This window comes from Giraffa tippelskirchi, chromosome 10, assembly GCF_054371585.1.
Source record: "Giraffa tippelskirchi isolate mGirTip1 chromosome 10, T2T-mGirTip1v1.2.pri, whole genome shotgun sequence".
In the NCBI taxonomy this organism is placed as follows: Eukaryota; Metazoa; Chordata; class Mammalia; order Artiodactyla; family Giraffidae; genus Giraffa; species Giraffa tippelskirchi.
This window is the reverse complement of record NC_137284.1, coordinates 6,561,510-6,580,765: the sequence shown is the minus strand read 5'-3', so window position 1 is coordinate 6,580,765 and position 19,256 is coordinate 6,561,510. Positions and strand designations below refer to the sequence as shown.

Genomic DNA, 19,256 nt, shown 5'->3' with positions numbered 1-19,256 from the left:
GACCCCATGGACCATAGCCCACCAGACTCCTCTCTGTCCGTGGAATTCTCTAGGCAAGAATACTGGAGTGGGCTGCCATTTCCTCCTCCAGGGGATCTTCCTGACCCGAGATCGAACTCGAGTCTCTTACGTCTCCTGCATTGGCAGGTGGGTTCTTTACCATTAGCGATACCTGGGAGGCCCTGACTCTGCAGTTGCTAAATCTTTGGAATCATCCCTGAGTCCCCCCCTCACACCAGCACCCACTCCCACGGCAAGGCAAATCGTATAGGCCTTCCCATCAGACCAGAACCCTGCAGCTCCTGCCGCTTTCACTGCTCTCTCTGGATATTGTAATAGCTTCCTAATTACCTCCGCTTCCACCCACTCTTCCTGTAGCCTATTCTCTACACAATAGCCGGAGGAAGTCTTTTAAAATGTTAATTAGAACGCGTTAAATTACTTATCCAAACTGTCCAATGGCTTCCCATCTCACCCAGAATATAATCCAAACCCCTCCACACAACTTCCAGGGCCCTGCGGCGGGGGAGGGGGGGGGTGGCTGATCACCTCTGGCCACTCTCTCCTTCGCTCACGGCCTCCTCTATATTCCTCAGACACACAGGGCACACCCTGCCACAGGGCCTTTGCACGAGCCATTCCCCCTGCCCTTCCTGCTCCTGCCCCTGGTCATGTGACTTGCTCCTCTAGTCTTGGCTGCCTCTGAGGCCTAGAATAGCACCTCCCTGGACTTCTCTTGTGGCTCAGTTGGTAAAGAATCCACCTGCAATGCAGGAGACCTGGGTTCAATCCCTGGGTTGGGAAGATCCCCTGGAGAAGGGAAAGGCTACCCACTCCAGTATTCTGGCCTGGAGAATTCCATGGACTGTATAGTTCATGGGGTCGCAAAGAGTCGGACACAACTGAGTGACTTTCACTTTCACTTTCCTTTTTATCGAGGAGGATGCCAAACGTCGGAGAGCCGCACCTCCCAACATGCTTGACTCTCATTTTTAATCATTTGCTTGACTCGAATATGCCCAGACGTCTCAAACCTAATATGGCCAAAATCAAGAACCTTGATTTCCCTGGCTCCTCCCTAGACCGAGTAAATGGCACTAGCATCCATCCTATTACTCAAGCCAGAAACCCATGCGTCATCCTGTGTCATCCCAGGGACTCGGGTCCATTCTGCCTCCCAGCTGCCCTGCTCCCCAGCTACAGTCCTTCAGCAGCTTCCTAATAGCTTTGAATATAGCCACCCAACCCACAGCCCATCAGCCTGCACCGTCTCCCCACCCCTACTGCTCTAACTTCACTTTCAGTTGCTTCACACACATCCCTGCTCCCACCCTAGAGCTCACCACACTCGGGCCACACCTGATCTTTCAGTGATCAGATCCCTCCTCCCTGCACAAGAGCCCAGACATCCCACTTTATCCACCTTACAGGCTCTCTCTGCCCCACAGAGCATCCCCTTTTCCTTTATTCGTTGGTGCGTGCAAGCTCTTCTGAGTTGTGGCATGTGGGCTTCTCCTGCTGCAGCACACAGGCGCCCTAGTTCCAGCTTAGCTGCCCCACAGCATGTGGGATCTTAGTTCCCCAACTAGGGATCGAACCCATATCCCCTGCATTGGAAGGCGGATTCTTAACCACTGGACCACCAGGAAATTCCCCCCTTTTCCCTTCGGCTGTGGCCTGCACACCACCTTCTCAGGGAGGTTTTCCCAACCACCCTGCTCCAAACCCCACCTTAGTCTCTCGCAAACATTCAAAGGCCAGATAAAGGAAAGCGGGGTGGATAAATCGCTTGTCCAACACACTCAGAGTGGCTGAGAAGGAACCGGATTTTTGACCCAGGTCAGGGGACTCCAGACCATCTCTCAAGGCCCTGCTCAGATCCCAACTTCCCAAGACTCCATCCATCCTACGTGTATTAAATTCCTGCCATGGGCCAGTTCCTGTCCTAGGCATGATGACACATGGACGAATCTAGGGCTGGGTCTTTACCTGCATGGAAACTCTGAGCCTCACAGAGGAGACAGACAAATAGACAACGTCCACACAGCATGAAGGATTGCCTGAGAGGATGGAGGAGGGGCAGCGGAGCCAGCCTGGGAAGGGGTGTCCAAGAGGATGTCTCAAAGGAACTGATGCCCAACCCGACGGATGTCCTGGGACAGGAAATAGCAAGACTAGAGATAAGACACAGTCCTGCCTATTCGAGATGCACACGTGGTTTAGTGGGGCTGAAAGCAGTGGGGAGCGATGGGGCAGAAGAGAAAGGAAGTGGCCGGAGCGCTGAGGAGCCTCCTAGCTGTGACTGTTACTACTCTGAGCCAGAGCGAGGACTATGCACTTCATCCTGAGGTCAGCGGCAGTCAACAAGCAGTTTTAGGCAGAAAAGCAAGATGATCTAATTTAGGAAGATCACCTTGCTACGTGTTGGAGGAAAGAAGAATCAAGACCAGCGGAGTTCACAGGGAACAGCAGCAATTTAGAAAAGACGTGATGATGACATAGGCCAAGGTCAGGAAGAAGAGGTGGCAGAGAAAGGAAACTTCAGTCCTATATATTTAAGAGGCAGAATCAAGAAGTGTAGGTGGCTGGTTAGAAAATGGTTGAGGGACTTCCCTGGTGGTCCAGTGGCTAAGACTTCATGCTTCCAAGGCAGGGGGCCCAGGTTCCATCCCAAGATCCCACCTGCCCCAACTGAGACCCGGCACAGCCAAATATATATATATATATATATATATATATTGTTTTTAAAAAAAAGAAAAGGATACAGAGTCAAAGGAGACAGTTGAGGATGGGGACTGGCCATCTGCTGGGTGAACAGGTGGATGGTAAACCATCTCTGGAGGAGATTCGTGTGGGAGATGGTAGGCTTAGGGCAAGGTGGGCGTATGCCATTCAGTGGTGGAATTGAGCATGTAGGTCTAGAGGGTGGTTCTCTGGGCTGGATGAAAATTTGAGCATCCTTGGCACGTGGAAAAGCTGACTTTAGGGAGAAGGGGAGGTTGCTCCCGACCAGGCTGAGATCCCTCTGTCCTGACCATGCAGGGTACCCACTGCCAGCACCAAGTATCTTAGTGCTTGCTATCTTCAGGCTCTCCTTTCTATTCCTGCCTCATTTGCTGCTCGCTTTCATTCTGAATGTGCCCTCTCCAGCAACGCTATAAGCAGAGACTGCCCTATATTTCCTATTTTATTCTCCCCACTCTCCATTCACTAGCACAGGACCTGTCCGATAGTAAGCTTGATGGCACTAATGATAATATTTAATAGTAATACCATCTATTGCATGCGTGCTAAGTTGCTTCAGTCGTGTTCGACTCTTTGAGACCCTGTGGACTGTAGCCCGGTAGGCTCCTCTGTCCACGGGGATTCTCCAGGCAAGAATACTGGAGTGGGTTGCCATGCCCTCCTCCAGGGGATCTTCCTGACCCAGGGATCAAACCTGCATCTCTTACGTCTCCTGCATTGGCTGGTGAGTTCTTTACCATTAGTGCCACTTGTGAAGCCCCAATAGCATCTATTGTGTACCAGCATAATGTTACAATCTTAACTTTACTATCTTATTCCACTCTCTTGAGGACTCAGCAAGGATGGTATCAGGAAACTCATTTTACAGACAAGGAACCAGATGAAGTTGCAGTACGTGCCTAGGGCTCCCCAGCCAGCAAATGGAGAATGGGGTTCTGAATGCAGCTAAGACTGTCCCCAAAGCCTGTGTGCCCTCCCACTGAGCAGGACTGGGACACTTCAGGTCTGTCTGGGAGGCCACAAGGAAGAGTGGGTGCTGACGTGCCCAGTGGCTGCCAGGACAGGAGCCAAGAGCCTCAAGGGGGCTCTGAGCAGACCTGATTCACAGCTCAGTGGCAGAAAACCTGGCAACCAGAGGCGTCCAAGGTGAAACCAGCCCCCTGATTCACAGCTCAGTGGCAGAAAACCTGGCAACCAGAGGCGTCCAAGGTGAAACCAGCCCCTCAGAAAGTGGTGAGCTGCCTGCCATGGAGTGGGGGGCATATGTGCAACACGGTCTTTAAGGAACCTCCAATCTTGAGCACTTATGATGTGAACCAGCAGCTGATTTTTTTTTTTTTTCCATTTAGTTTTGGCTGTATTGAGTCTTTGTTGCTGCTTGGGCTTTTCTCTAGTTGCCATGAGTAGAGGCTACTCGTTGTTCTGGTGTGTGGGCTTCTCACTGCGGTCACTTCTGTTGTGGAGCACAGGCTCCAGAGCTCGGGCTCAGCAGTTGTGGTGCATGGGCTTAGCTGTTTGTGTTTGTTTGTTTGTGTCCTGATGCGTGGCTTGCAGGATCTAGTTCCCCCACCATGGATCGAACCCGTGCCCCCTACATTGGGAGTGTGGAGTCCTAACCACTGGACCATCTGGGAAGTCCCAATATGTTGATGTTCCAAGAGGGATGATATGCTTGGGAAAAATGCCCCCCGCCTCCGCCCTGACCACCACTTCAAAGAAAAGGCATGAGGCTAGCCAAATGAAGAAGATTAACTTAAGAAAGCAGATTTCAGTGGGATGAATGCTTCCAAGGATCCAAGGGGAAGGGGTGGGAGCAGTGGGAGTGATTTTCAGGGAGAAAACAATCCTAAAAGTAGCAAGAACAACTTCCCCAGACAAGCTCTGTGGAAATGGCATAAGGAGCTGAATCACCATCAGGCATGGACGCCTTCCTTTCTTCTCCATCAACAGAGCACCCATCAGCAGCCTGGCACCAGGCCAGCAGCTGCAGGGGGAGTGGGGAAGTAACAGTCCCTTCCCTTGGGAGATGCACAGTATAATCCCCAGAGACCAGATCAAAAGCCGAGTGACTAAAGAGATTGAACACACAAGGTTAAAGAGATTGAACACACAAGGTTACGAACCAAAAGCAAGATAAGAGCCTGGGAACCCGGCGGGGAAGGCCCAGGTCTTCCTCTGTGGGGCGCACAGGGAGGAGCAGGGCCAGATGCCTGAAGAGAGCCTCAAAGAAACCACGGGAGCCTGCAGAGAGGTAGCAGAAAGGCTGGAGCGAGAACCCAGCACAAGCCATAAAGGGGGACTGAAAAATGCTCTGTGTATCTGGGAAAAGGTGATAAAAGGAACGTGCTCTGTCAATAGACAGAAGGCACCAGGGAAGAAAGCCCGTGTGTGTTTGCCCCTGGCTACACTTGGTATGCAGGCCCCTGGGCCTGTAAACCCACACGGGTGGAGGCGTGTGTGTGGCACACAGGCCTTCAGTGCCTCTGGGTGAACCTGCCTGAGGCTATATTGTTTTCCTAACATTTATTTATTTGGCAGCATGTGCTGTGCTGTGCTAAGTCGCTTCAGTCACGTCTGACTCGTTGCAACCTCATGGACTGTAGGCCACTAGGCTCCTCTGTCCATGGGATTCTTCAGGCAAGAATACTGGAGCGGGCTGCCATGCCCTCCTCCAGGGGGTCTTCCCCACCCAGGGATCGAACCTGAGTCTCTTAAGTCTCCTGCATTAACAGGCCAGTTCTTTACCACCAGCGCCACCTGGGAAGCATTGGGCAGCATACTGGGTCTTTAGTGGTGGCATGTGACCTCTTAGGGCTTCCCTGATAGCTCAGTTGGTAAAGAATCAACCTGCAACTCAGGAGACCCCAGTTCGACTCCTGAGTCAGGAAGATTCGCTGGAGAAGGAATAGGCTACCCACTCCAGTATTATCGGGCTTCCCTTGTGGCTCAGCTGTTTAAGAATCCACCTGCAACGTGGGAGACCTGGATTTGATCCCTGGGTTGGGAAGATCCTCTGGAGAAGGGAATGGCTATCCACTCCAGTATTCTGGCCTGGAGAATTCCATGGACTATACAGTCCATGGGGTCGCAAAGAGTCGGACACAACTGAGCAACTTTCCCTTTCACTTGTGACCTCTTAGTCGCTCCATGTGAGATCCAGTTCTCTGACCAGGGATCGAACCTGCACCCCTGCATTGGGAGGCCGGAGTCTTAGCCACTAGACCACCAGGGAAGTCCTGAAGGCTGTGAGTTGAAGGTGTATGAGGCTGCACTTCATGTGTCTGTGGACAGGCAATGTGACCTTGGTTCTCTTGACCTCTACAGTGTGAGGTCAGTCTCCTTTACACACTGGGACAAAATGACCAGACTCTGGATTAGAAAAGGGGACGGTGGTCAGCTGGTGCAGCTGCCGTCCCCTCTCTGGGCCTCGCTTTCCTTACCTGTAAAACAAAGATGTATAAGGAGTGACTTTCAGCCCAGGGTGCATGTCATGGGCACTGCTGAAGTTTCATAATAATAAGAGATATTCACGACCCCCCCTGGCACCACTGAATCTCAGTCTCTAGAAGGAACCCCTTGAACAAAGTTCCCTTCCAGGAGTTACTGAAACCCAGCCTTGTTAAGACTCCTGAGAGTCCCGTGGACAGCAAGGAGATCAAACCAGTCAATCCTAAAGGAAATCAACCCTGAATATTCATTGGGAGGACTGATGCTGAAGCTGAAGATCCAATACTTTGGCCACCTGATGTGAAAAGCTGACTCACTGGAAAAGACGCTGATGCTGGGAAAGACTGAGGGCAGGAGGAGAAGGGGGCAACAGAGGATGAGATGGTTGGATGGCATCATTGACTCAATGGACATGAGTTTGAGCAAACTCTGGGAGATAGTGAAGGACAGGGAAGCCTGCTGTGCTGCAGTCCATGGGATTGTAAAGAGTTGGACACGAATGAGCGACTGAACAACAACAACAAAGCCTTGATAAGAACAGCAAAGTTGCTCTGGGCTCCAGATCCCATTTCCTCCCCGTGAATTTGCCAGCCAGCTGTGAGTGCAGTCGGTCTGATGGGAGTCTCTCTACAGAGAGGCAGGCTTGTCACACCACAGCCAGTGTGACCCTGGGAGGTAGGGCCGATGTGCCAGCTAAAGACCCTGAATGCAAAAGACACCAACCTGCAGGGCCCTGGAGGAAAACTGACCCTGTGAAACTGACGAGGATAAACACAAGCTCTGCACTGAGACAAACCACGTAATCAATAGACACAAGAAACTGGTAACAGCAGGTGCTCCTGGGGAGGGGACCTGCATGACTTGAGGGTGGTAGTCAGTGAGAGAGAGCCACATTTCACTGCATCTTGTACGTGCCTTTTGAATATTGCATCATCTGAATGTATCAATTCCCTTTAAAAATCACTGGGAAAAAAAAATCACTCACTGAAGTGCAGGATGGGAGAGAAGAACCTGACTGGCTAGAACCAGGATGCACGCAATCTAGGGTTTTAGTTGACAAGCTCACTCTGAGCAGGCATGGTCCAGTGGCTGTCAAAGTCAGGCTGACTTTCAGCTTCACGGTGGACAGGTGGTGTGCTCCTTGGGAGTGGACTGGCCCTCTGCTCTCTGCACATCTCCTTCCCGGTCTGGATCCCCGCGTCCTGGACTGAGCCCCATATTCTGAGCGGCGTCTGGATGGACGTGCTAAGCCACACCCAGAAAAAGAGAAATCAGGAGGGGGAAGGGTGGAGCAGTGGGTGAAGGGTCCTGGATTGTCTGGCCAGGCACGGGAACACTGGGTGGGGCACCATCACTCTAACATCTTTTTGCCAAAAGGGAGCAGCCATCCTTCCTTTGGACAGAGCTTCAGTTTGGTGTGGGCAGCACTGTTGGCAGGTACATTAGGGGGCTGTCGAAGGAAAAACCTTGCTGACCTTCAGAGCTCACTGAAGACTGTACTGAACTTCCTGCCACACAACATACTTGAGCTGGGGGGCATCAGAACATCTCTGTCAGAGATGATGCTCACAGGGTTCATCCATCAGGACACTGAACCTGGTAGAGCCTGAGCACCCCTCCCTCAAGAGGAACACCCCAGATCCCTGGGTACCAGTGCCAGGCCTTGCTGGGCAGGTACTGTCTCTCAGAGGGGTCTCTTCTAGGGATGTCGACCTAAAAGCAGTGGAGGTAAGGCCAGGGTGGCCAGCAACCCAGGGCTGCAGAGTGCCAGGCCTAAACCTGGGCCAACGGGTGCACCCTTCTTAGAAAACCAACATTCACTGAGGGTTGCTATGTGGTGGCCAGGAGTTTCTCTGGGAATGAACAAGACATGCAGATCTTGGCCTGATGGGTGTATGAGATGTGCTGGAGAGCTGCTCTACATAAGGGTGCAGGGAATCAGGGGAGGGCTCTCTGAGATGACGTCTCACCTGAGCCCGGAATGACATCACCTTGTCCTGATCATCCAATCCACAGCATTCGTGGTGGTGCTCACCCACAGGGTTAAGAGTGTTTCCGCCATGCCCGGCTGCCCCTTGTCACCTTTTTCTCTTTCACGGCCAGAAGCCTCCGTTCCTTCCTCCCAAGAAGCGGCCCTAAGATGCCAGAAATCACCTCATGGAACAAGGACAGCTCCAAAGAAATTGGGTGGGGCATAACCACTGATTAGAGACAAATGAGTCTAGGGTTATTATCTGTGACACTGGGTTAATAGCAGTGCCCGATTTATTCGGTCTTTGTTAAATGCACTTAAGGCATCCAAGCGCATGGCACGCAATAAGCGCTCAGAAAGTGGCACTTCGCCTCACTCAAGGCCAATAAATGTCAAATGTCCCCATCTGGACTCTGAGGAGGCCGGGCCTTCTCCCTGGGCCTCAGTTTCTCCCGCCGTCCTCTCTGGCCGCAGAATACGGTAAGTTCAGGTACACATCCTCCCCAGCCAGTCCACAGCCGCGCGGCCTCGGGGCGGGTTACCGCGGAGGAATCCGAGGCCGCAGGAGCGTGGGAGGAGGCGGCGGCGGCGTGGAACCTACTAGCCTGGCTAGCCCACGCCCCACGCCTCGGTGACCACGCCCCGTCGCCGACGGCCACGCCCCCGGGTCCCTCCCCCTGGCTTGGAGTGGGCCCCGCAGGCGTGCTCCTTTAAGGCAGCCTGCCGGCCGAAAGGAGTTTCTCCCCCCTCCGACGCCGCCAAGGTACCGGCTTCACCTTTAAGGCAGCGCAGGGACTGCTGGGAAGGCCGGCGGGATGGAGGCGGCGGGACCCGCTCACGGCTGCTGGTCCGGGTGAAGCGGCACCGGAGCCGGAGCCGGAGCGGGAGGCGGGCTCGAGCCGGAGACCGAGGTCCGCGCGGGCCGATCGGGCTGGGGGAAGGGAGCTCGGAGTCGGCCTTAGGGGTGGGGTCGTCTGGGGCGCGGCTCGTGAGAGGACCAGGCCGGCCCGCGGGGAGGGGGCGCGGTCCTGGATGACCGGGGTCGGAAGCTTTCGGGGGAGGGGTACGCAGGCTGTCATGCTGGCCTACGGGGAGGGGTCGTCGTGGGCGCGGCCTGGCGGGGAGGGGACGAGGAACCCCGCGATCTCAGCTCCTTAGCGGGAGCGTCTCCCCAGGGTCGGCCTGCCCAGGAGGAGGGCTCTGTGGCTCGGCCTGCCTGTTAGGGAGGGGACGCTGCCCGAGGGAGCTGGGACCGGATCTCTCAGAGGGGCTGGTGTCTCCGTACGGGAGTGAACCCCTCACGATCCCAGTAGTTTCGTTCTCTGGCGCCTCCTGTTCTAAGGGAGCCTCCTGGGAAGCCCCGAGACCGGGTTGCCTAAGCCGGCCTTGAGCCAGTGGTCTGGGCCGAATCCGGGTCCAGCCTCGCGGATCGCACCGCATTGCGTCTCCCGGGCGAGACGAGCAGAGCGCGCCCCCTGTAGGCCGAGCGCGGGCACGGTGCGGGCTGCTACCTGGGGGACCGGGCACCCAGGGGACCCAGGCATCCGGGGGGCCGTAGGTGTTTACATAATCCGGGGCGGACAGCAGCGTGGCCCCAGGCCCGGCACCCCCTGCCCGCCCTCTCGCCTTCACAGGAGGCACGGCCATGGCCACGATGGTGCTTCCTCGGGAGGAGAAGCTGAGCCAGGATGAGATCGTGCTGGGCACCAAGGCCGTCATCCAAGGGCTAGAGACCCTGCGCGGGGAGCATCGTGCCCTTCTCGCTCCCCTGGTCGCTCATGAAGCTAGTGAGGCAGAGCCGGGGTCACAGGAGCGCTGTGTCCTCCTGCGCCGTTCCCTGGAGGCCATCGAGCTGGGGCTGGGGGAGGCCCAGGTAGGCTGGTCTGGGGTGCTGAGGAGGGAGGTCATGGGAGGGATGGAGCCTTCCAGAGGAATTCTGGCAGTGTAGTTACAAAATCAGCATGGAAGGAAGAATCTGTGCCTTGGAGCCTTAAGGTAGGATTCGGTAGATATCTGTTGAAGAAATGGATGGGTTTTGGAGACCCTAGCTGCACCTGGGCCCAGGAGGGCTGATCGTGACTTCTGTGCTACCTAGCAGAGACTGCATGGCCTAGGGAAACAAAAAGGAAATCCTTAAGGACCCCTCCCTTCATTTATTCTTTTATTCTTTTGTTAACAGGTAAGTTATTAAGTTCCTACTGTGTGCCAGGTAATGTGTTAGGTGCCAGGGATACAGGTCCAACAAGACACACAAGATCCCTGCTGAGTCCAGTAGAAGAGTCAGAAACACATATTTATTCAATGTTACAGTGAGTTCTCCAAAAAAACATGGCAGGCGGTCTTATCTATTGGTCAAGCCACACTTATGAAGGAATGACATTTAAATCAAGACCTGAGTGACGGAACGAAAAAGGAGGAGAGTAAGAGGTTGTGTGTGCAAAGGTCCTGTGGTAGAAAAGATCTCGTTGTGGTGGGAGAACTGAGCGAAGACGTCTGACTGGAGCTTCACGAGTAAAGAAAAAGGGGCAGAAGAGGTCTATGGAGAAGGCAGGGGCCTTATTAGTCTGGGTTTTATTCTCAGGAAGTCAGGAAGCCTTTGGAGGGTTTAAGCAGTCAAGAGACACAGTCTGGCTTAGGCTTTAAAAACTCTCCCTAGCTGAGGTGTGGAGAATGAACAAGGATGGGTCAGGGTAGAAGGAGGTAGCAGGTGTTAGGAAGCCACTACTGGAATTCAAATGAGAAATGGCGACTTGGAGTAAAGGGGTGGCCACGAAGGTAGTAAGAAGGGGGTGAGTTCTAGACGTTCTGGAGGTAGGTCCAGCAGGGCCTGGGGATGGACTAAAGGAGAGGGAGAAGGGCAACGCCCAGGTTTGTCGTTTGAGCAAATTACAAGGAGGGGGACTTCCCTGGTGGTCCAGTGGTTAAAACTCTGCACTCCCAGTGCAGGGAGTGTGGGTTCAATCTCTGGTTGGGGAACTAAGATCCCAACTGTGAGCAGCAGCCAAGAGATAAAAAATATGAAAATAGATAAGTTTAAAAAAAAAAAAGGAGAAGACAGAGTGGATGGATCAGGAGTTCTGTTTGGGTCCTCTTAAGGAGCTGGGGCTGCCAGGATGACACGCAGATGGAGATATCCAGGAGGCACTGGGGTGCACAAGGAGTTAGACTCTCGGGAAAAGAGTCTTGGCCCTCTCAGATCTTGGCTGAGATACTGCCTGGCTCCGTGAGTCCTGGGCAGGTGGCATCATCTTGGTTTCCTTGTTTTTAAAAGAAGGATCACACCATCTGCTGTGTATACTTCCAGGCTGTTTAGGGAATTTTTTTAAACAGCTAGTGGTTGTGAAAACACCTGTCACTTGGGTGTTTGCTCATCAACTAGAAAGCACATGGTCCTAGACTGTGCAGCCCTCTGGAAGGGCAATGTGTTGGTCATTCACTCCTTGTCCAATTGACTGACAGGTACAGAGATGAACATACCAGGACACCCTCCCAGGGCAGGTACAGGTGGACAACAGGATGGCGTAGGGGGTGGGTGAGGTACCCTGCTTTCCTGGGGCTGAGAGCATAAGAGGGAAGAGGCTTCACTGCAGAAATGACCCTGACCATGAAGGATGGAGAAAGGGTAGCACCTAGCAAGGCCTCAAGGCAGGAAGAGCCTGGAGCTCAGGAAAGGAGACAGGGAGTTGGGGGAGAGGGATGGGAGCTGAGGCCCCTGGATCCCCTTCCCGGCCCCTCTGGTTCCCCAGAAAACCAGAGGTTTAGGACACATACTCCTTCCCTCCCTGGGAGCTGCAGGTGGCCCCTGGGCAGAAGTCCTTTCAGCCATCTCTCAAGAATCTTGGAAAAGTGCTAGCCCTGCGCCAGGGGCAGTGGTTCAGTGGCTCTGGCTACAGGACTTGAGTACAACTCCTCAGAGAGACAGGAAGAGAGCAGCCAGCTTGGAGAATGGGCAGCACCCCAGTCAGCACTCTTCGTGATCAGAACGACCCAGCAAGGAACTGGACATCGATGCGGAGGGCTAGCTGGAGTCCCCAGGAAAGGGGATGATGGGTTCTTTCAGAGTCTAACAGCCAGCCTGGGAGCCCAGGGGTCCTGACTGCAAAAGGAAGGAGCTGGGGATCCCCAAGCCTCCTGGGTTCAGGTCTCAGGCTGTGTGTGGTCTGTTTGGGGCCCTGGGGCAAAACTCCCTCAATGAGAGAACTTGGGGCCTTCAGCCTGGCAGCTCCTCCAGGCCTGGCTCTTCTCTGGGCCCCAGGAGGCCCAGGCTGGGCGGGGTGTGGGGGCAGGTGGACAGGGCTCTGACCTCCATCCTGGCTGGCTGCCACAGGTGATCTTGGCGCTCTCGAGCCACCTGGGGGCTGTGGAGTCGGAGAAGCAGAAGCTGCGGGCCCAGGTGCGGCGCTTGGTGCAGGAGAACCAGTGGCTGCGTGAGGAGCTGGCGGGGACGCAGCAGAAGCTGCAGCGCAGTGAGCAGGCTGTGGCCCAGCTCGAGGAGGAGAAGCAGCACTTGCTGTTCATGAGCCAGATCCGCAAGTTGGATGAGGACACGTCCCCCCACGTGAGCCCTGGCGTGGCCACCGCAGGGCCACTGCGGGGGGCGGGGGGCGGGGGGCTGTGAGGGGGGCCGGGAGCAGGGGAGGTGCCAGGGAGCAGACGCAGTTCCCACCCCGCCCGCTGACCCCGGGGCTGCCCACCTTCCCTGACGTTCATCCTGTCTCCCTCCCCAGGAGGACAAGGGGGACGTCCCCAAAGACTCTCTGGATGACCTGTTCCCCAGCGAGGAGGAGCAGAACCCAGGTGCAGAGGGGCGGCTGGCTCTGGGGGTGGGAAAGGAAGGCTGGGTGAACCAGTCCCTGGGACCCACAGGTCACAGGAAACAAGGTCTGAGTGACTGCCAGGTTCTTCCCTGCCTCATTTCTGATCATAACATCCCAGCATGAGCGCTTAAAGGGCCGGCTTTACCTGTTGCTTCTCTCATCCCCTCAAGTTCCGTGAGGAGCAGGCATCGCAATTCAGAGCCCTGGAGCCTCCCGGCCCGGGTGCGAGCCCTGACTTGCACTCTTTGCTCTGTGACCGCTGGTCAAGTTTCTTTTCTTCTCCGAGCCTCCCCCCAAGGGTTAAAGGAGGATGTATGCGCAGTGCTGAGCCCCAGGCTGGAGCCCCAGACCAGTGCTGGCCTTGTTCATCGTGTCATGTGCCAATTAGAGCCTCCCTTCTGTAGATGAGGAGGCAGACGCTCCACTCGGGGGTTAGGCGGCTTGCTCTGGGCCACATAGCTTGAAGTACTGGAGCTGGGACTCCACCCTCTCTTTCTTTGGAGTGACTAGACCCACGCTATAGCTGGGGAAACTGAGAGAGGGTTACAGTTAGTGACTTGCCCAGGGCCATGTGTGAGATCAGTCAAAGCTACTCCCCAGCTCAGGGGGTAGCTGGTACATCTGACCTCCCTGCCTTGGCTTTGCAGCCCCCAACCCTGGAGGAGGCGATGTGGCCGCCCAGCACGGGGGCTATGAAATCCCGGCACGGCTGCGCACCCTGCACAACCTGGTGATCCAGTACGCCTCCCAGGGCCGCTACGAGGTGGCCGTGCCCCTCTGCAAGCAGGCCTTGGAGGACCTGGAGAAGACGTCGGGCCACGACCACCCGGATGTGGCCACCATGCTAAACATCCTGGCGCTGGTCTACCGGTGAGGCCCCCCTGACCCCGGTCACCTGTGGGAGCACTCTTCCTGGGGATGACAAAGCCCCAGTGCCTGCAGTGGGCCAGGACTCGGGTTCCACCAGGCAGCTGGGTGACAGACGGAAGGATCTTGTCCCCAGAGACAGCTGAGCCCACAGGGGGGCCTGAGCTACACACGTGAACATGCCTCAGTCTAGTGTGGGAAACAGGCTTGGACATAACTGGGGAGGGGGCAACACACACGCATGCTGGGGGTAGAGCTTCTCCAGCACCGGAGGCTTGAGAGTCTCTGGTGAAAGCTGAGTTTGCCCAAAGTTGTAAGAGGGCTGGAGAAGGTTTTGTTGGCAGAAAAAGCAGCAGGAGCAGAGGCCCTGGGGAATAGACCACAAGGAACACTGGGCACGAGGCAGTGAGGGCGGGACATGGGGGAGTCTGGCTCATACCCCAGCACCGCGTGTGCTTCCTGCACAGAGCCCTCCAAGCCGGAGGGCAGGGGCTGACCACGTTCCCCAACACCCTGGGTCATACCCCCATCGCGGTCACTCATCAGAACAGATGGAATGAGTGACCCCAGGGATCTGGGGCCACTAGGAGGAGGGCCCTGGGCTGGAGGATAACATTCATCAGCTCCCACCTGCCCCTAGGGACCAGAACAAGTACAAGGAGGCTGCCCACCTGCTCAATGATGCCCTGGCCATCCGCGAAAAGACTCTGGGCAAGGACCATCCAGCTGTGAGTGAGGCTTCCCCTCCCCCCACAGCTTCCAGGTCCCAGAGACCTGGCCCAGCAAGGTCAGGGTCATGGAGCCTCTGTTCTCCCCAACTCTAGGTGGCTGCGACCCTGAACAACCTGGCGGTCCTGTATGGCAAGCGGGGCAAGTACAAGGAGGCTGAGCCTCTGTGCAAGCGCGCGCTGGAGATCCGGGAGAAGGTGGGAGCCGGCAGGGCAGGGCTGGCCAGGTGGGCTGGGGGGGGCAGGGGGGTTCCCTAGGTCAGCCCCAAGCCTAGCCCCTGGCTCCTGCTCTGGTCCTAGGTCCTGGGCAAGTTTCATCCAGACGTGGCCAAGCAGCTGAGCAACCTGGCCTTGCTGTGCCAGAACCAGGGCAAAGCCGAGGAGGTGGAATACTACTACCGGCGGGCGCTGGAGATCTATGCCACACGCCTTGGGCCTGACGACCCCAACGTGGCCAAGACCAAGAACAATCTGGTGTCCTGGGCCGGAGGGGGACTGGAGGAGGGGGGTGGAGGGGAGGGAGGAGGGGAAAAGACACAATTCCTTCCATCCTGCTCACCTCTGGGCCCTGCCCCTCCAGGCCTCCTGCTACCTGAAGCAGGGCAAGTACCAGGATGCGGAGGCCCTATACAAGGAGATCCTCACCCGTGCTCACGAGAAGGAGTTTGGCTCTGTCAGTGGTGAGCAGGGCTGCCAGGGGGCTCACCCGGTGCAGGCTGGCTCAGCCACCAGCATCCACAACAAACACCTCGGCTGGGCAGGCCTCGCGCTGGGGGTCTGGCTGGTCCGCAGCCACGTGTGCACACATGAGCACACACACCCAACTCGCACAGCCTCCAGGGGGGCTGGATCCGCACAGTGCCCTCCCTGCGCACACCTGTACCTCAGCTTTGAGCCTCTTCCCCTTGCTGTACTGGGCAACACATGCTTACTGGGAGGGCCCGGCCACAATGTCTCCCCCTCTGGGAAACCACCTTCCTGGCCCCTGACGGTCAGTCACTTCCTGCTCTCAGACACCTCAGCCTGGCCCATTGCTCGGGCCTAGCACCATCTCCGGCCAGGGTCCTGAGGTCTGCAAGGGCAAGACCCCCAGGCATAAGCTCCTCAAGCACAGGCCTGGCCCAGACTCCTCTACTCCAGAAGAGAGTCAGTCGCCTTTTGGGTCTGTTTCTTATCTGTTCGTTCATCCAACAAAGCCCAACCCTGGTCCTTCTCAAGTGCCCCTGACCGCCCAACCCAAAACCCCAGTCCTGTGTCCAGCCCACCCAGGAGAGGCCTACATGAGAGGCTTTGACAGCCCCCTCTCCCCTCGCAGGGGACAACAAGCCCATCTGGATGCACGCAGAGGAGCGGGAGGAGAGCAAGGTAGCCCCGTGGGGCAGGGCCGGGGCGGGTGTCTGTGGAGGGAGGGCGAGGCAGGCGGTGTGCCGGGGGGCCTTCTCCCACCTCCCGCATATCTCTCCCCCAGGATAAGCGCCGGGACAGCACTCCCTATGGGGAATATGGCAGCTGGTACAAGGCCTGTAAAGTAGACAGGTGAGGAGTGTGGAGAGGCAGGAGGGGGGTGGCATCGTGGGTGGGCGCTGAGGCCAGGCTCCATACGCCATACTGCTCAGCCTCGGAACACACGCTTCCTCTCTGTCAGCTCGTCTTTCGAGGCCCAGGTCACAGGCCACCTGTCCCAGAAAGGCTCTGTCCTCCCGAGAAAACCTGATGATCTCGCTCCCGGGGTTCCCAGCTTTCAGTCCTGGGGGGGTGACATCCCACTTAGGGCCCTGAGGTGATCCCCTAAGACAGAGGTGAACCCAGGCGGACCTCGACCAGGGCCCGCCTGCCAGAGGCTCCTCAGGGCCAGCGGGGGCTGGGTGTCAGGGTGGGCCCTGATTCCTGGGTGCACGGAGTTAAGAGACCGTCCTGCTCCCTGTCCGCAGCCCCACGGTCAACACCACCCTGCGCAGCTTGGGGGCCCTGTACCGGCGCCAGGGCAAGCTGGAAGCCGCGCACACACTGGAGGACTGCGCCAGCCGCAGCCGCAAGCAGGTAGGGTGACAGGCACGAGGGATGTGGGCAGGGGCCCGCGTGGCCCGATGTGTGAGCCCTTCAGGGCCCCTTGCTCACCTGATACGCCCTGCCCCGCCTCAGGGCCTGGACCCCGCAAGCCAGACCAAGGTGGTGGAGCTCCTGAAGGATGGCGGCAGTGGGCGCGGAGACCGCCGCAGCAGCCGAGACGTGCCCGGGGGTGCGGGGGCTCGGTCTGAGGCTGACCTCGAGGAGGTGGGGCCTGCAGCCGAGTGGAGCGGGGTGAGTCCAGGGACAGGCTGGGCCAGAGGGTTGTGTAGCCAGTGAGGCAGAGACGAACCCATCAGCTTCCCTGCAGGACGGCAGCGGCTCCTTGCGGCGCAGCGGCTCCTTCGGGAAGCTCCGGGATGCCCTGAGGCGCAGCAGTGAGATGCTAGTGAAGAAGCTGCAGGGGGGTGGCCCCCAGGAGCCCCCAAACCCCAGGTGAGCCCCCCACCCCGGTGAGCCTCTCAAGGACCCACCCAACAACCTACCAACCCCAGCTGAACTACAGACCCAGGGTGAACTCTGTCTCGCTCAAGCCCCATCCCCCCCCCCATCAGCCTCCCTTCCACAAGCCTACCTCCTCAGCCCCAACCTGACCGTTCCCCGTCCTCCCTGAGTTCCATCGTGGGCAAATCCTGACCATCCTTTCCCCTCAGGATGAAGCGGGCCAGTTCCCTCAACTTCCTCAACAAGAGTGTGGAAGAGCCAGTCCAGGTACGGGTAGGTAGTGGTCAGCACCTGGCAGCTGAGGCCCCAGCCTCAGGCCTGCATGAGTACCTGCCAAGCTGCTCAAGCCTGTTTGTTCATCCGGCAACACTTCCGGTCCTGTCTTCATGCCAGGCCTGGCTGGACCCTGGGGAAACATGAGGGAAAGCTGGGTGCTGCCTATGAGCGGCCAGCGGCAAACACAGTGACTGTGGAGGTGGGTGGGAGTGTCAGGGCACCAGGGGCTCTGGCTGTCAGGCCCCTTCCAGCCAGGGAAGCACAGGCTGGCAGCAGCACAAGGCTGAGCCACCTGCCCCTGTGCCCACAGCCTGGAGGCACAGGCCTCTCTGACAGCCGCACCCTCAGCTCCAGCTCCATGGACCTCTCCCGACGAAACTCCCTCGTGGGCTAATCCTGAAGGGGCAGCCGTTCGCCAGAGCCTCCACCGGCACTGTCCCCACCCCAGCCCTGCGCATGGGCCTGCTGCTTGCCCTCCTGTCTCTTCCAAGGACCCCTATCTTTTCTGTTCAATCTCAGGGTAACCTTCTCCCTTTATCATCTTAGCCTGAGCCCTAGAGGCTGGGCCCGCCCGCTCCAGCTCTCCCCCTTATTTATTCCTTCCAGCAGGGCCCCTCTTCCCTAGGTTCAGGGCCAGCAGAGGGGTTGGGCAGGGTCTCCAAGGTAGAGAGACTCTGTGGCCCGCTCTCCGCAGACCCAGGATCCAAGAACACTAAGCACCTGCGGTCCCTTCAGCACCCAGCCCTCCCTCGGCCGTTGCTTCTGTATATAGAGAAATAAGTTATTGGCCGCACCCCTCCCTTCCGTCCTTGGTACTATCTAGCCCCCTCACCCCACCCTTCTCTAGTGGTACCGCCCAGGCCTTAATCACCCCCATTCCGCGCGGTGGTATCTCCCTGGCTCTACATCTCAGGGTCGGCGCCTCCCCAAGGGTTCCCTGGGCCTTCTCGCGTTCCTCCCGGCCTCCTAGGGGTGCGCCCGGACCCGCCATCGCCCCGTGTCCCAGGATGAAAAGCCCGCCCTGTACCCGTCCTCTCCCCGCCGGGCCCTGCCTTGCAGCTGGGTCTAATGCACTGCCCCGCCCGCCCCGCCCGCCCCGCCCAGGCTCGGCCTGACCCCGCCCCGGGCACCGCCCATAGAGCCATCCTGCCACGCCTCCTCCCGCGTCTGCAGCTTCTTGCAAGGGGCCTTGATGGCCCCCAGCGGCAGGAGGGGCTGCCCCAGTTGGGAAGTGAGGCGGTCGCTCTCTATTTTCAAATGTTGCTGTAGAAATAAAGACGGTTTGACTCTGAGCCGTGCTTGTTTTGAGGCGGAGGCCGAGAACTCCTAGTGTTTCTGCGTCTCTAGGTTGGGAGTGGGGTCGGGAGAGGCTGCGAGTATGAGAGAGAGAGTGTGTGTGGTTCACATCTGGTTCCGCGCAGCTGGAGCCCAGTAGGCTTCTCCTATCCCGGAATTGTTTGGGGGCCCCACAGATTCAGGAGTTTTTCTAACAACCTTCATCTCTGAGATTCTAGAGATACGGATTTTGGTTGAGCTTTATCCCTGACCAAGCTATTTGACCTTGGGCGAGTTGCTGAGACTCGACTTTTTTCACCTATAAAATGTGGGTGATACCTTCTTCCTGGGGTTTTGGCTGGGAGTTAGGAGCGCCAGCACACGAAAAGCCCTTGATAAATGAACTTTTACTAATATTCCTGGGAGCGGCAATCCCAGCATTAAATTGACCATCCCAACGCCGGGACGCGGTGAGGCGGCCGAGCGCGATCCTTGAGCCCAGGTGCGTCTAGGGAGCGAACTACAAGCTCCAGAAGGCAACGCGCGGCGATGGTGGGGCGTGGGCTAGGAGATTCGGGCTCTCCGGTCTACGCCTGCGCGGCGGGAGTGAGTTGAACA

General features: G+C 57.2%; 1 protein-coding gene and 2 long non-coding RNA genes across 11 annotated transcripts; 1 reads left to right on the top strand and 2 right to left on the bottom strand.

Annotated features, from left to right (window-relative positions):
* The first annotated feature begins 3,625 nt into the window (after window positions 1-3,625).
* KLC2 (kinesin light chain 2) lies at window positions 3,626-18,655 on the top strand. Of its 9 annotated transcripts, none has more exons than XM_081532186.1 (16): window positions 3,626-3,978; window positions 9,749-10,037; window positions 12,492-12,722; window positions 12,892-12,961; window positions 13,629-13,851; window positions 14,489-14,576; window positions 14,673-14,774; window positions 14,877-15,050; window positions 15,157-15,256; window positions 15,892-15,941; window positions 16,045-16,112; window positions 16,508-16,616; window positions 16,719-16,877; window positions 16,954-17,078; window positions 17,297-17,354; window positions 17,674-18,655. In XM_081532186.1, exons 2-16 carry the CDS (start codon window positions 9,810-9,812, stop codon window positions 17,755-17,757), a joined length of 1,869 nt encoding a protein of 622 aa, XP_081388312.1. In that variant the 5' UTR covers window positions 3,626-3,978; window positions 9,749-9,809; the 3' UTR covers window positions 17,758-18,655. The 9 variants fall into 9 exon arrangements, with proteins under 9 accessions (XP_081388312.1, XP_081388318.1, XP_081388314.1 ...); XM_081532192.1 differs by lacking the exon at window positions 3,626-3,978 and adding an exon at window positions 8,713-8,927 and having other exon boundaries at window positions 9,799-10,037; window positions 16,719-16,850; XM_081532188.1 differs by lacking the exon at window positions 3,626-3,978 and adding an exon at window positions 8,713-8,927 and having other exon boundaries at window positions 9,799-10,037.
* LOC145522916 (uncharacterized) lies at window positions 8,423-12,639 on the bottom strand. Its single transcript, XR_014066246.1, has 2 exons — window positions 12,468-12,639; window positions 8,423-10,177 (listed from the first exon to the last, which is right to left on the bottom strand). It is a non-coding gene; the product is annotated as an uncharacterized LOC145522916 (long non-coding RNA).
* On the bottom strand, window positions 15,733-19,227 carry LOC145522915 (uncharacterized). The gene is made up of 2 exons (XR_014066245.1): window positions 18,978-19,227; window positions 15,733-17,493 (listed from the first exon to the last, which is right to left on the bottom strand). It is a non-coding gene; the product is annotated as an uncharacterized LOC145522915 (long non-coding RNA).
* Between the last annotated feature and the right edge of the window lie 29 nt (window positions 19,228-19,256).

Coding starts and splice junctions, on each gene's coding strand:
- KLC2 (XM_081532186.1), top strand. CDS start 9,810: ATGGCCACGATGGTGCTTCCTCGGGAGGAGAAGCTGAGCCAGGATGAG. Junction 10,038..12,491: donor TGGGGCTGGGGGAGGCCCAG/GTAGGCTGGTCT, acceptor TGGCTGCCACAG/GTGATCTTGGCGCTCTCGAG. Junction 15,942..16,044: donor AGGAGCGGGAGGAGAGCAAG/GTAGCCCCGTGG, acceptor TCTCTCCCCCAG/GATAAGCGCCGGGACAGCAC.